This window comes from Chelonoidis abingdonii, chromosome 19 (genome assembly GCF_003597395.2).
Source record: "Chelonoidis abingdonii isolate Lonesome George chromosome 19, CheloAbing_2.0, whole genome shotgun sequence".
Classification (NCBI taxonomy): Eukaryota; Metazoa; Chordata; order Testudines; family Testudinidae; genus Chelonoidis; species Chelonoidis abingdonii.
In genome coordinates this window covers 25277986-25293508 of record NC_133787.1, presented here as the reverse complement: position 1 = coordinate 25293508, position 15523 = coordinate 25277986, and the positions used below count along the sequence as shown (strand labels likewise).

General features: G+C 40.6%; 1 protein-coding gene across 1 annotated transcript in view; it reads right to left on the bottom strand.

Moving 5' to 3' along the window:
• Nucleotides 1–10596, bottom strand: part of CDH16 (cadherin 16) — a 67051-nt gene extending 56455 nt beyond the window's left edge. The window contains exons 1-2 of the mRNA XM_032803760.1: nucleotides 10568–10596; nucleotides 2609–2666 (exon numbers count right to left, since the gene is read on the bottom strand). Coding sequence (XP_032659651.1) covers nucleotides 2609–2666; nucleotides 10568–10596 — 87 coding nt within the window. The remainder of the gene's footprint in view (nucleotides 1–2608; nucleotides 2667–10567) is intronic.
• Nucleotides 10597–15523: the final 4927 nt, after the last annotated feature.

Genomic DNA, 15523 nt, shown 5'->3' with positions numbered 1-15523 from the left:
AACTATGAATATGGCTCTAAACACACCTTGCTCAGTCCGTTTAGTTAATATGATGTCATCAGGACTCCTTGCTATGCATAGCATTGTTTCTCAGTTCTGGTGTAGTAGTGTCTTCAGTATAAAATGTCTCTGTGAAATTGGGTCCGTGTGTGTGTGTGTGTGTGTGTGTGTGTGTGTGTGTGTGTGTACATAGAGCATATGCCAGCCTATAGAAACTGAAATCACAAGTAACACCTTTTATTTATTTGATAACTAGAGTTAACAAATTATATATGCAATAGCATCTGAGAAAGGAAGATACACAATTATTGCTCATTATTCTAATACAGAGACATAATAGGTATAGCCAAATCTTGAATCTCAGAGAATTGTATTATAATGTACAATGTTACTCTAATGGATGGTGAATGTGTTACAAAAAAATCCAGAAAGGTACAAATGATTCACAGAACAGCAATATATAAAAAAAAGAAAGCCTTCAATAGGGAAAGAAAGCCTTGAATAGGCAGGGACCGCTCTTATAACCCTTCACAAACACACAGAACATTTCCCACTGAATACAGGAGTACAAATAACTAGAGATGGGGAGAGGTCACCAAATGTGTGTCTCTTTGGTACTAATGTCTAGATATCAATACCTAACATCAAGCGATATCAATGAAGTAAATATTCTTCCATTGGAAGTAAGTGTGTGTGTGTGCGCGCACGCTTGCGAGAGAGAATATGTTTTGTCAGTGTATGGGTGTATGTGTAAGAGAGATTTATTTTAACCTCTATAAGCTCTACATCATTAACCTCCTGCAGTATTTTGTACTTGTGTCCATACTTCTCTACTCTTGTTGGGTCATTGCCCTTATCAACCTGTTCCCTTTCTACTTAAGTATACAACAGATGCATTAGTAAGTGCACCTTTGTCAAATGCATTATGGATTTATTGTGTTCAGAGCATTCATAATCATATTTAGCTCCTCTGCTTGTGTATACATCTGTGACAGTTTACAATATGCTTCAGAAATAGGTTCAAATCAAACTTCTTCCCATGCTCCATGAATTGTGTTTGCAAAGCTGAGGGTTCTTCTGAGCTAGTAATATGGGAAGATTTGTATCACAATATCATGGGCCAAACAACATCACATCACAACACAGCATTGTAACATTATGGTTGCTAACCCCAAATTCATGGAAGTTTGTGTTCAATTTGCTATTGCTGAGAACTCAGCCTGTTCTGGTGAGACTGAATTTTAATCCTTCCCAAACCGTTCACCAACCATACCCAACTTCATGACTATGGATCAGTTGGTAAATGTGGCAATGATGCGGAGCTCTGGCTTCAGCATTTGTAGGTGTGGATAAGAGTTATATTGGAAAACGTGCTAGGTAGGCGTCACAATTAGGACTTTTTTTTTTTGTTTTAGATACTGCTGTGTATCCAGAATCAGACTCTCTGAGCCCAATCTTCTGCTGCATTGCATCTTGTGTATGTAATACCAACAGACCCCAGTTGTCGGCAAGCGGGATCAAACCTGGGACCTTGGAACTAAATGCATGAGCCTCTATGGCATGAGCTAAAAGCCACGTGGCCAACAGCTAAGGCTGTAGAGCAGACCTCTTGCTCTTGTGCATCTCGGTGCCACTAGATGGGACAGAACTCCACACCCAGGAAGTGTGTGGGTTACATGTACCATTTACACCTGAGTGCAGTATTTCTGATTTGGTAGCATTTTACACACTTTGTACAGTGTCTTCACTAGGTGTGTGACAGTGAAGAATCAGGCCCTGCACACTTCATCTGATCTAACTTACCTCCATGTAAACTTGAGTGAGTGGGGTAGCTCCTGACTGAGACCTGATTCAGCAAGATTCTTAAGCATGTGTTTAACTTTACGCACATGAGTAGGGGGACTAGTCATATGGGACAACTCGTGTGCTTAAAGTTAGTCATACGCTTAAGGACTTTGCTAAACTGGGGCCTTACATGAGTAAGCAAGGTCAGAATCAGCCCCAATAGGTGCTGCTGAGCCAGAAATGTCTCTAGACCCAGTAATAGAGAATCTAATTTCTGTTTCTTCTCTTATTAAAAGGCACAGGCCAGATTTATGGCATACGAAATTTATCCTGCACTTGGCATCATAGGAGTTTAGAAACAAAGGGTGAGGAATAGGTGGATGAGGAATTACAAAATTGTTCTTAAAGCTAAAAGTTGTTTTATTTAATTGATTATATATATATAATGTCAATTTTAGAGTTTAATATTGTTTTCCTCTTTGTTCTCAAGAACTATATCTGATACTTTATGATAGAATATTGTACCAGTCTACATACAGATAGCACCTGTGAAAAAATGAGACGGGGGTGGGGGATAATAGGCGCCTATATAAGAAAAAGTCCCAAAAAATGGGACTGTCCCTTTAAAAATGGGACATCTGGTCACCCTAAGTTTATGTTCAGTCTGTTATAAGGGCCTTTTATTGTCTGACTTCTAGGTTATTTAGTATATGGAGTCTTGCAGTATGTACCATAATAGAGTTATTAACATAAGCCATGCATGTATGTTCATAGAAACCTAAGATGCAATACAAACATGATATGTATAAAATATATCACTCACTTGAATAACGGAAGAGTAGATAATCAGTAGCCAGACAGGAAACATGCATTTAGACACCCTAAAGTTAAATGAAAGAAACCTCACATGAGTTGAAATTCACTTAAGAAACAATAGTTTCTCCTCCTGACTTAAATTCTTTCTTTTGTCTCTGAAATCACATAGCAAGATAAAACTGATATGGTGAAACATGGTTATATTACATATCTGAGCCTGTTTGAAATAAGTCAGAGACCTAGAAATATACAGGACCTGACCAGGAAATATGTAGCCTGCATACCATCTAATGTAGAACTGTTGTTCCTAATGTAATAGAAGGTGCTATATGATACAGCTGGTCACCCCCATTTTTGAAGTTATGTATTAAATCTATCTACGATTATCCATTAAATGTTTGAATGTACAAAGCTCTACATCTAACCACAGAAGAGTTTAACTTTAACAGAGAGCTTTCCTCCTAAGTGTTTTCAAGAAATTCAAGTTAAATAGGTGTTAATAAAACTAAATGAACAATTTTTAAACAGCCTGACTAAAAATCCCTTCTCTGTTAAATTGCTCAGGTTTCAGTCTTGTGAACTTATAATCCATTCAACTAGTTTGTTAAAGATTCTCTTCTCCTTCAGTGCACAACTGAGAAAGCTCCTACTCAAATCCAAGGAGTTAAGTAGTAGATAAACAAAAACCAAGTCTTAATATTCCTGATGTTCGTAATGGAAAAAATACAAAGCAGAAAAAAACTTTTTAAAAACTTCCAAGCTTTCTTTATGCAACATAAAGAATCAAAAAGAGGCACAAACACATTTTTTCTTCTGCAGGTCACCTTTAACATAATCCTACAGTATTCTTATTTTCTCTCTCCCTGAGTCAAAATAACTTGGGCTGGTAGTAGGCCTCTTACTGTGCTAGGTTCTAGTTAATACTGTGCCAGGAAAATACTGGCTCACACAAGCTCAACCTGCCTTAAATACACTGCTCGTGTCTCATGTTAATTTACTTGCAGACCCTTAAGCCAAAAATTAAGCAGAAGACCAAAACAAAGACAAAATACAAACCAATACCAAAACAACCAAACAACAAAACAAGGGTGCCAGGATTTCTAAGCTCTTATGGTTTCTAAAAAGCTTTGCCTCCTTTCAAGGCTGGGAGTTTCAATCTAATGTAAAGATACCATGTTAATATTTTCAATGTTCTAAACATGAATACTGCTAAACAGAAATACCATATTTGAAAGAGGGTAAATATTTATAAGCTAACAAGAGAAGCTGGTATTGCTAATGACATTGGGATGCTAATGTGAAAAAATGTTATAGCATAATAGCCCTTAAATTAGATTACCGTAAGTGATGGTACTGTGGACACAAATTGGACAGATTGAGCCCAATTCTCAGTTACCTCCAAGACAGATACAGGGTGTAACCAAGTTGTTCTTATTCTACACGTGTTAGAAATATCAAATATTAAAATAACAAAATATTTATGAATAACAAATACATTTCTTACCCACAAATAAACCCACTATTAGAGAATTCCAAGAGAGAGGAGGACATTTGGGCTCAATAGAAATGTTTAAGTTTATTATAAGACAAACAGCAAGGGAATAAAATGGGAAAAAATTGATTCTTCAAAAGCCAGTTATGATTTGCTGTTAGGCTCAGTATGAGAATCTTGGTGTATTTGTATCCCTGATGTACAATATTTTAAAATAGCTGACAGTTCCCAGGGTATAGGGCAACAAACCCAACAGCAGATGAATCATTTTCATTTCTTCTGTTTTTATGTGTGTACTGGACATAGTAAGTTATTATTCTATCTGTTTCCTGATGCCTTTAAATCTATTATTTATCAGGGAAGGAATATTGGATTGAACACTGAGAAGAGTAATGCTAAAAGAGAAAGAACAAGCTGATAACAAAATTAATCATGAGGGCACTAATCCAGCAAAACTCTAACTCACGTGCTTTAATTTAAGTGCCATTGACTCTTATGTGAGTAAAGTTAAGCACCTGTGTAAGTGTTTGCAGGATCAGGTCAAATTAAATTCTTCTGCATGTTAACTTTAGTTTGGATTTTTTGGTTGTTCAGTAAATTGTAGCTTGGTATGTCCTGGTCCTGCAAACACTTAGACATAACTTTACATGGTACATCTTTGCAGGATTGGGGTCTTAGTTTTTATTTTTAATCAAATAAAGCCAAGAGCTTTACAGTAGTTTTTGTTGTTTATTGCCTACCAGACACAGAAGCATAGTTTCATATTTAGATCATTCAAATATTCAAGACTGTTGCAACAAAACTAATCAACAAATCTTTGCTGGATTCATTTTCTCAGTTGCTCTGTTTGGGTGCATGCATCTGTCAAAACATTCTTGCCCAAAACACAGAGCAAGAAGTAGTATCAGATGCTTCCTATTCATAAGTTCATCTCTTTCCTCATTTTCACAACCCCCCTCCTCCCCAACAAAGGGCTTTGAGATTGAATAGACCCAATCCTGCAAGGAATGCAAAATCAGGTTTTATTACATCTGGGACTGCAAGGAAAATATAGGATCATTGGGTGATGTTCTGGCCCCATTGAAATCAATGGCAAAACACTCACTGGCTACAAAGAGGCCAGAATTTTACCAATTTTATTTGTTAATCATTAGTCCCTGTCATGGCTGGCTGGCCGGCCCTTTGAGGCAAGCTGGGCTCAGCTTTGCCCTTGATTTAGCACAGGGGGTGGGCAAACTATGGCCCGCGGGCCGGATCTGGCCCACAAACCGTTTTAAGCCAGCCCACGAGCCACACCAGCAGCTCGATCCCGCTCTGGCTGGGGCGCTGGGTCAGGGGTTGCACCAGCAGCTTGGTCCTGCTCCGGCCGGGGTGCTGGGTCCGGGGCCACATCAAGTGACTTGGCCCTGCTCTGGCTGGGGTAAAGGGTCAGGCTGCATCACACAGCTCCTGGAAGCCACAGCATGGCCCCACTCCAGCTCCTACATGCTTTAATGGGAGCTGCAGGGATGGTGCCTGCAGATGGGGCAGTGTGCAGAGCCGCCTGTCCGTGCCTCTGCATAGGAGGCTGAGAAAGGACATGCCACTGCTTGTAGGAGCCGCTTGAGGTAAGCCTGAGGCTTCCAGGATCCTGCACCCCTGAGCCTCTCCCCACACCCCAATGTCCTGCCCCAGTCCTGATCCCTCTCCCACTCTCCAAACCCCTCAATCCCAGCGTGGAGCACCCTCCTACACCCCAAACCTCTCATCTCTCACTCCACCCTAGAGCCCGCACCCCAGCCAGAACCTGCACTCCTTCCTGCTCACCTGCCCCAGCCCTGATCCCCCTCCCACCTTCTGAACCCCTTGGTCCCAGCCCAGAGCACCCGCCTACACCCCAAACTCCTTATCCCCAGCTCCACCCCAGAGCCCGCACCCCAACCCCAATTTTGTGAGTATTCATGGTCCTCTATACAATTTCTATTCCCAGATGTGGCCCTCGGACCAAAAAGTTTGCCCTCCCCTGATTTAACAGCTATCCCTCATTTGTGAGCTGGCAAAATAAGAGCTAATTAATGGTCCCAGCTGGGTGTAATGGTGCTTAATTAGAAAGTTTGACCCCAGTCAGTGGTGTTGAAGCAGGGTGAGCACTGTTTAAACAGAGATGGGAGCTCAGGAAGACCCTGGAAGGAAGTTTCCCTCTGGGTAGAGCCTGAGATAGTCAGGCTGTCACCCACAGGGCCAGCCAACGGAGAGAAAGACTCACAGGAAGCAGAGTAGGCTTCTGTGGGGATCTCTGTGATAGCCCCTAAATGACATCGGAAGATCATCAAAGGTAAACTGCAGGAGTCCCTAGCAAAGGGAAGTAGCTGAGGAAGAGCAAGATACGAGAGGCTCTGCAGGGATGAGGAGAAGGGGTGGAGAAGCCCAGGACTTCAGTAGTACCTGAGAAGGGCAGAGGAATTATTAGTCTGAGCATTTGATTTGGACTTTAAGTTGGATCTTTTTTGTTGTGTGACTTGGCCAGAGGGCTGAGCTACAGACTCCTACAGAGGGAGTGAGGAGAAGACAGTGACTGGGACTGGCCATAACAGCCAAAGAAGTGCCCACGAGGAGAGTACAAGAAATGAAGTTCCTTGAAACATGGTTCCCAGGCTTCAGGGACTACCCTAGAAGTGAGGGCACACATACATGACAAAATTCTAAATGAAATGAGATTACTTTATACCATAAAATCGCTAAAAATCTTCATAATCTAATATGTCAATGACTTACATAAATGAAAGCAAAACCCAGACCTCAAAATAAGGAAAGAGTGTGTGATATACTGCAGCTCAGTCAAGCTTTTCTTTCCCTTCTCTTTCCAAATGGCAGTGGGTAAGAGCATAACCATCTCTCCAGTTAGAACATTGGTGATGCCCTAAGAGCCAATTTAGGTCTACCGTAGGTTGTCTTTTCTCCTAATGAGGAGCAACTGATGGGTACTGAATGAATGGTACACTTCATGATGTACTGAATCACTGCGAAGAGTTAATAAAGCACGGTTTGGGTGGAAGGAGAAAAAATGTAGACCAAATTCTACTCTGAAGTCAACAGGGTCACTCTTGATTTACTCTGGTATAATTCAAAACAGCAGTGAGTTTTAAAAAGGTCATACTGGGTCAGACCAATGGTCCATCTAGCCCAGTATCCTGTCTTCCGACAGTGGCTAATGCCAGGTGCCCCAGAAGAAATGAACAGAACAGGGAATCATCAAGTGATCCATTCCCTGTTGCCCATTTCCAGCTTCTGGCAAACAGAGGCTAGGGCCACCCTCTATGCCCATCCTGGCTAATAGCCATTGATGGACCAATTTTCCATGAATTTATCTAGTTCTTTTTTTAACTGAGTTTATTTTTTCTCTTGAGTGAAAATGGACACTTTTTCTACTAATTATTGCAAAAATCCTTAGATTGCCAACCCCAAATGTTCAAAAATCATGTCAGGAACCAAAATATTATGAGATTTAAATTTATTTATTTAGTATGTCTGAGAGTGATTGTGTGCGTGGTGGTGGTGTTGGTGTGTGTGCCTTTTGGGGTTCATTCAAATCACATTTTCATGCTTTTCTCTGCATCCATGAGGCCTAGGAAACTGAGTGTCTCACACATCACTTGTCTCTAGGAGTTGGGCCTTGAAGGAAAACACAATGTATTGCCAGACTCATGATAAAACAGCGAGAGTTGGCAACCCTGACACCCCTAATGCTGAGTCATGGCCTAGTTCTCCTTTGTAAAGTTCAGTCTCCCGTTACATTCATTTGCTGAGTTGATGATTTAACCATTTCTTAATGATTTTTAACTATTTTTAATGTACCATGCAGAACTATATTTACAGTGAATATTGTGAGAAACAATGTTTAATTTGGTATAGCTTAATTAAAGTTCCTCTTTGTCCTGGTGATGTGTACCTGATAAATCTTCCCCTTTCCACACCCCCATAAAAAGGATTGGGTAAAATAAAAGCAGCAATTTGGTGAAGCAGGACAGGGGTATAAACTGAAGTATCCTAGCTTTGTTCAGACTTTCCTTAGACTGATGCCTGGAGATTTTGGTTTTATTCCAGTTCAAAATATAGTGCCTGGCCCTGCAAACATACCATATAGTCACAGGAGTGCTACTTACACAAACAGCCTCACTAGGCCAAATTCTGCTTTCAGTTACCCCCTTGCACTGCATGAGTACGGTCCCAATCCCGCAAAGATTTAAACATGTTTAACTTCACACACAGTGGGTAGTCCCATTGATACAGTGCATGAGATTAAGCATGTTTTTGTCTTTCCAGGATAAGGACCTAAATCCACTGATTTACCCTGGTTTTACTAGAAGTAGGTTTGGCCAATTACTTCAATGAGATTACTTGCATAAGCACTACTCACAGGAGTAAGGAGCTGCAGGGTAGGGGCATACATTTTGAAATAAAAAGGTTATTCCTTTCCCTGTAACTGCCCAGATAATGATGTTAAAATACAGTAGCATTAACTTTTCAGCTGAGCTCTTCCTTCTGGAAAAATCTAAAGTTGAAAGAAACAGGAAAATTAAAATGCTCTACATCTACTTAGTGCATTATGCACCAAGTGACCTTAACAAGCCACATTCAGTGTCATGTAAAATGTTGAAGATGTTTATACAGTTTTGACAGCTTTCCTCACAACCCCCTAAAGATGAATTCAAGGTCGTGTCTGGGAAGATGACTAAACATCTTCACAAAGGTTTACAAACCTGATCTGGAATTTGTTCCCTGAAATGGATGTTAGTAACCCTTTGAGTCTTAGTTACACCTCTATCTTGCCTGTTTGGAAAATGAGTCTTGCAGTCAATGAATTAAAAATAGCTTGTTGTTTCTTAGGGGGCCCTTTGAAATATGCAGTATAGAAAACCTCCCACAATGCATGACGCTGTGAAGAAAACAATTATTCTGGCAACATAGAGCCTCCTCATTCACTTACTCTCAGTAAACGCTCCCATCGTCTGTCTGAGCTAAATCCAGACCCTAACTTATGCAGCAGTAAGGAATAGATAAGCTCCTTATAACTGCATAAAGCAGCAGAACTCCAGGCTGACGAATCCTTCAGTGGGTGCATGAGGGTGGGGGAAGGGGGACCAGTGCCTGCTGGGAGTAGCTCAAGGGCGAGGCATTAATGCAAGTGATCCTTTTATTTCCTGTCCCCAACCCAAGCAGCTCCATGTGTCTCCAAGCCTGCCGACTCTGCTCCTTGGGTTAGCAGGAACAAGTAACCTCTGCCCTGGACTGGGACCAAGGCTCTATATTTTTTAATATGGTACTGGGAACAGGGGAGTCTGGGTCTTCTTATACCCCTAACTGATTGCCTTCAGAGGAGTATTCTACAGCCTATTGGTCCACTTGTTCCTTCCTTGTCCATGACACAGTATCTCTGGGGCTGGGATGAAGCCAGAAGGCTGATTGCTGCATGGACACTTGAGTCCATTCCCTGCATGGAAGCATCAGGTTGTCTTAGCCCCCACAGCCCATGTCTGTTGTCACTCTCCCCCTTCCCCTCCCCCCCCCCCATCCATGGTTACGCAGTGTTCAGTCAGGTTACTCAGGCAAGGGACTGTGGACTGGTTTGCCCTTGCGTTTGGTCAAATCCTGAGAGCTGCTGAGCACCCCTGACTGCTATTGACTCCAATCAGAGTTGCAGGAGCTCAGCACTTCCCAAGATTTAGCCCCTGGCTTTTTTTATGTATTTTCCCCTTAAATCTCTAACGTGCCCTTAGCATATTTGTCAATTTCACCATTTTTGTGTTTACTCTTTTTTTTTACCCCCAACATGGCTTCACTTAGCATTGTGATAAAACATTTTGCCCTTGTTTTACACCCAAGGTTCTGACAGAAGTCATTAAAAGAAAAATTCCAGTTAAAACAAATGTGATTTTTTTAATTTAAATGACCTTAGCTTTGATTTCTGATTAGTTTGCTACCTCAATGAATCACCTCTAGCACAAAACTAAAACCCTAACGCACAAACATTTATCAAATCATTAAAATCAAACTAACAATATTGGTTAGTTAATATAGTAAATGTTCAAAACTTTTACCCAAGAAAGACCTGAAGTTTATGCCCAGAATAGTAACTTATCTACAATAATCATAAAGTTTCCACCTCTTCCAAAAATTGTCAGCAGTTTTTATTTTTTCTGTTTGACATTTGCTCACCATCACATCCCCCCTTTAATATTTTGTTAGCATGTTTCTAAGCATATTTGCAAAACAAGAAGCTTCAGAACCTAAAATCCAGGCAAAACTGCTAGCTTTAGGGGTGGGTTTCAGAAGACCAGACTGAGGCTGCCTTACCCTTGGCAAGTAGGGGACACACATCTCTTCAGTGGGACCAGCATGAGTAAGGAGTTCACAATCTAGCTCTGAATCTTGGCTGGAGGATGAAAAATCTAACCTATTCCATTCTTTTCTTGATAAAAGGAAAGTGCTCCTTACCTCATCATGCTTCTTGAAGGGCAGAACATAACATTGAGAATGAAATAATAAAGGCCTGGTGGTTAATTATTTACTTTATAATTAAAAATGTACCAATCACTAACCAGGATCCCTAGAGGTTAACTGTGCATTTAATTTACAGCTCATTTTCGAAAAGCTGGGTATGAAATTGTTCAACACAAATCTGTTAGTATTTTGGGAATTCATGGGATTTTTAGAAAACAACATACCTTCTCTTAAACTCCCATAAAATCATGGGAGTCTTGTCATTGATTTAACTGGGAGCAGGACTGGGCCTTAATCATGAATGTTAATCCAAGATGAATGTTAGTGCAAAGGAAACATTGGGGATCATTAAGATGAAAGGTGTGGTGTTGAGTGTTTCCATACTATATCCTTACTTTCAGGGATTTATCCATTTCAGTTTTTGATCTGACATTTAATTAGCTATGCTTTGTAGTACAGGTAGTTGTATTATGCATGCATGACTGACTTAGGTATCTGGTGAATGTATGTGTCTTGCAAAATGTGTATTGAATGAGATAGTGTTCTGCAGGAGCTGTTATTGGCTTGACCACTGCCACTTATTCCTTGAATTTAATATTAATTTGATCTCTGCACCACACTTATTTGAAAGTTTAAAAACTGTGTATTAACTTAACTATGAAAAATGAACAACAGAACTGTGTGGTGTTTGTTTTTTTAAAGTGGGATATTCCAAAAACATTGTTTACACAGCAGTGACAGCTCCAGCAGTGCTAAGTGGTCTCCTAGCAAGTTTAACTGTCTAGTGGAGAATTCCCTGCTTCACAGACAAATTCTCCAATGGTGCAGGGTAAATAGAGTGACTCTTATGCTGGCTTTCTCCTAGCATGCAGTACAACCAGCATATCCTTTGCCTGGGTTCCCAGGAGGGAGTTTAGCAGCCAGGGATCCCCAGGCATGTCAGGTGTAAAGTAGCACAGTCTTGAGGTTCAGGTTGCCATCTGTCTAGTTTTCACCTGGACAGTCTGGGTTTTGGCTTGTGTGTCCAGGTGCCATTTGACAAGACCTGATCCCCAGTTTTTTTTTATCTGAGGGGAAGCAGAGCAGGCGGCGAGGCCTCAGGAGTCTGGTTACCAGCCATTAGAAAGGTGGCAACCCTACTTGAGGTGGCTCCATTTTACACTGGAGTCTAGCCTGTGTGCCAGGCAGAGTCGGGATTTGGAGGCAAGGTGGAAGAGAGGACATAGACATGTACCCCTTTGGACACCTTCTAGTCAAGCATGAAGCTCAGTTCAGCTAGAGCATAACTGGATCATTTTTATTCTACCGAATATAAACATACATACATTCTATCATGCTCTTGTGCTGCTGCCTGTCACTGTGGTATCATGTCCACATTGACTCTTATATTGTAAGCTCTTTAGGGTAGGGGTTATGTTTGTTCTGTGTTTGTACAGCTCCTAACACAGGGGGGTCCTGGTCCATCACTAGGTCTCCTAGGCACTATCACAATACAAATAAATAGTAGTAATAACTCACATGTGCATAAGCATGCACACTCTACATGTATATTAATATAATTCTATTTCCTTACCTATGTTACAAGTAAAACCTTATCTTATTTGTACTGAAAGAATTAAAAAGCCTAATCTACTTTTCACTACTTCTGCTTGGTGATGTCTTTGCATTTCAGCATGGGCAGTGAATAGAGACTAGGTGCTCAGAGAGTACAGAGATGAGAATATGTTACATAGATTGATAGACACTAACCAGTTTTGTATTTTCGTAGTCAGTTCCCATTTCCAGATTCTCCTGGACTAGCACAAGGCTGCAATGTGTGGGTTGCAAATCCTGCAGAGAAACATTGATTTGTTGAATAAAATGTTTTAATTGGAATTTAAAAAAAATCATGGAAACCTTTCTACTGTGCCCATGACCTGATAGCGATTCTTTAGGATCTCACACCAAGCTTCTAAGCATATTTTCCAAGTTGGACTGGGTAGCCTGGTTGAACTGCAATAGTACGATAAAGCATTCTGTGAACGGTGAGTGCAAAAGAGCATATGTAACAATGGCCTAAAAGATTTCCACTGCCGAATGGACTTAGGGTAAAAATGAGGGAAGGGATGTCAGATTGCATTAATTATTAAACGCTCCGTCCCTATCCATCAACAGCTTGGCTACAAGTGTACCATTCCCCCATTGCCTTGTAAGCACCCAGGACCCCTGACATTCAAGGAGAGAGTAATTTAATTTTCTATGCTGTCTTAATCATGGATGGATGTACAGCAAAATCTGACATTTTTATCTAGATTTTATTATGTAAAACAATGGGCTGGGGGACCCAGTTTATTTTGCAACTGTTGACAGCTGATGTTTTTCAATAATTTTTGTAGCAGCAGCGGAGTGTCACTCTCCTGCTCCCACAGAATTACTGCTGCAAAAGTGAGAGTACATAACAATGAAGGGTGGGTTGATATAGTGGAAGTTGGCATTAAATGCTGAGCATGTTATAAAAGGTCCTAGCTTAACATCTAACATATGAAAAGAGCATTTCAGTATTGTTTGTACTAAAGCAGGTCAATGGATAGACCTCATTACCAATTCCGGCGGTAGAAAGCTGTTGACTTTAAAATGGAGTGCATGTGATTTGGTTTGCTTTTCAAATGCATTGTAGGTTCTAGTTCAGCCATGTTTTGTTTGATTGTTTAGGGATTTGGGGGTTGTTTTTTATAACACCCTGGATCTTGGGAGGTAGTGAATAGATCTTTGCTTTGATGCCTCATAATGTATCAGGTCATTCTGAGCTGAATGTAAAAGCAACTGTTAACTTTGTTAACTTTGTAAAGTCAGGAAATACCACAGTCTTACAATAACTTCAGTGAGCTTTGCAGGTAACCAGAAAACAGGCACAAAGAGGAGGCAGCCTCAGTGTTAGCCAGCAAAGGCTGTTTACAACTTTCTAGATAATCCTCTGCTACTTGCATTGCACCTAGAAATGTATGAAAAGCCAGGCCAGAGCACAGAAGTTATGTGCTCCTTTTAGCCTGACCAATTTAATTCATCTGGTGATATTTTCTGCTAGCTGAAGTTTCTGGATGTTTAGTTAAGCACAGCACATTGCAATAGTTCAGCCTGTTCCTCTGCCATGGCATCTGCAAACTATAGACTCTTCTGAGTGGGGGACATCATGGTACAGATTCTGTGCCCACTGCTCAAGTCCTGGCTATTAGCTACCTCCCAGGCACCATTTTGGGGCTGAGTGGAACTGTTTTTTAGGAGAATGGGAAAACAGATATTGTATGTATAAAATACATGTTCTTGGGCTCAATCTCTTTGCCAAATTGATGTCAGAGTCAGATCTTTTACTATTCATGTGATGTGATGTGATATGATATGGGACATAGAAAAAGTTTGCCAGCTCCCAATTGGTTTTCAGCTGATTGTTTTAAATGGAACAGTTTGAGGAGACAAAGAAAAAACGAGAATGAGACATGAAATCCTTTAAATGTTTTTTCCATCTGTTTTTGTCTGTGGTGGTAATCCACTGGGGGGAAGAGTGACAGTTTTCAGGATAGGTGGTTATTAGGGCATGAAAGTTGTGGGAAGATAAGAAGTTCATAGCTGTGCCTCCTAGAGCAGAGTGCTAGAACTTTGTGTAGGCTCCTAAACTGAATCAGCTGTTCCCCCTTTGATTTTTAAATAGTATTTCAGTGTAACTTTATGTAAGGATAAATATTAGATCCCTCTTTCTGTCCTTCGAGGTGCAAACTGTCATTGAGTGGGCAGGCAGTTCAAACCAGTCAAACTCTTAATTTTTTAAACTGGAAACTTGTTTTAAATGTTCAAAAATTTCAGTACTGGCAAGGTACAGTTATTTTTATTTAAAAAAGAAACAAAATTGTCCTAGGAATGATAGACAATAACCAATAAAATAATAGACAATGTTAATTAGACAACACCTTTGTTTAGGGATAGAGATGCAGTGAGATCTTTGATGTACAAAGTAACCATACATAACAGTACATCATTTTTTTAATAGAATTGGCCATTGAACTTTACCTAACTTCAGCGTAATATTATTATCCTAACTTCACTGAACTCCTGGTGAGCATTCTTTTGGGTTCTTAATCCTTAGTTCACTGTTCGTTCTTTTTCACTTAAGAATTATCATAACAAGGGCTTAAATTCAGCCAGAGCTGTCCAGATCAGAGCTCTGGTAAATATTTTTAAACCTGTGGGGCTAAAGCCCCAAGCCCTGGCATGCCTCCTCCCTCACAGGGCTAAAGCCCTGAGACCTTCCCAGTGTGCAGCTGAAGCCAAGAGCCCCAAATGGGGAGAGGGAGCATGGGGAGCTCTGGGAAATATTGTTTGAGAATTTAAGCCCTGATCATAACCATGTTCTATCATTTCTTTATGGTGATGATGGGATGACTTTGGTAATACCTTTTTCTGAGAAAATATTCCCAAGTGAAACTACTATTTGGTAATACTACAATTTACCCAAGAAATGGGCATTTAGGGAATAATAAAGCATCCAGGGATTTGACTCTTTCTACTGTAAATATTTTTGGCGTGGGAAAGAAATTATACTTGTGTAGCATCTTTCCTATTTTAAAGCTATAGTGGTAGTTTAATAATAAAATTGAGGAGACTTCACTTTGTTTACAAGTTAGTTGGATGAGAAGTAGGTTGGACATTAGACTATTTCCTTCCACCACAGAACATAGGTGCTGGAACTAGGGGTCTGCCACACCCCTTGGCTTGAAGTGCTTTCCATCATACACAGGTTCACAGTTCTGGTTCAATGGCTCTTAACACCCCAACTATACAAATTGTTCCAGCACCCATGCCATAGAAAATGCTGATAAATCCACTATCAGAGGGGTAGCCGTGTTAGTCTGAATCTGTAAAAGCAGCAGAGAGTCCTGTGGCACCTTATAGACTAACAGACGTTTTGGATCATGAGCT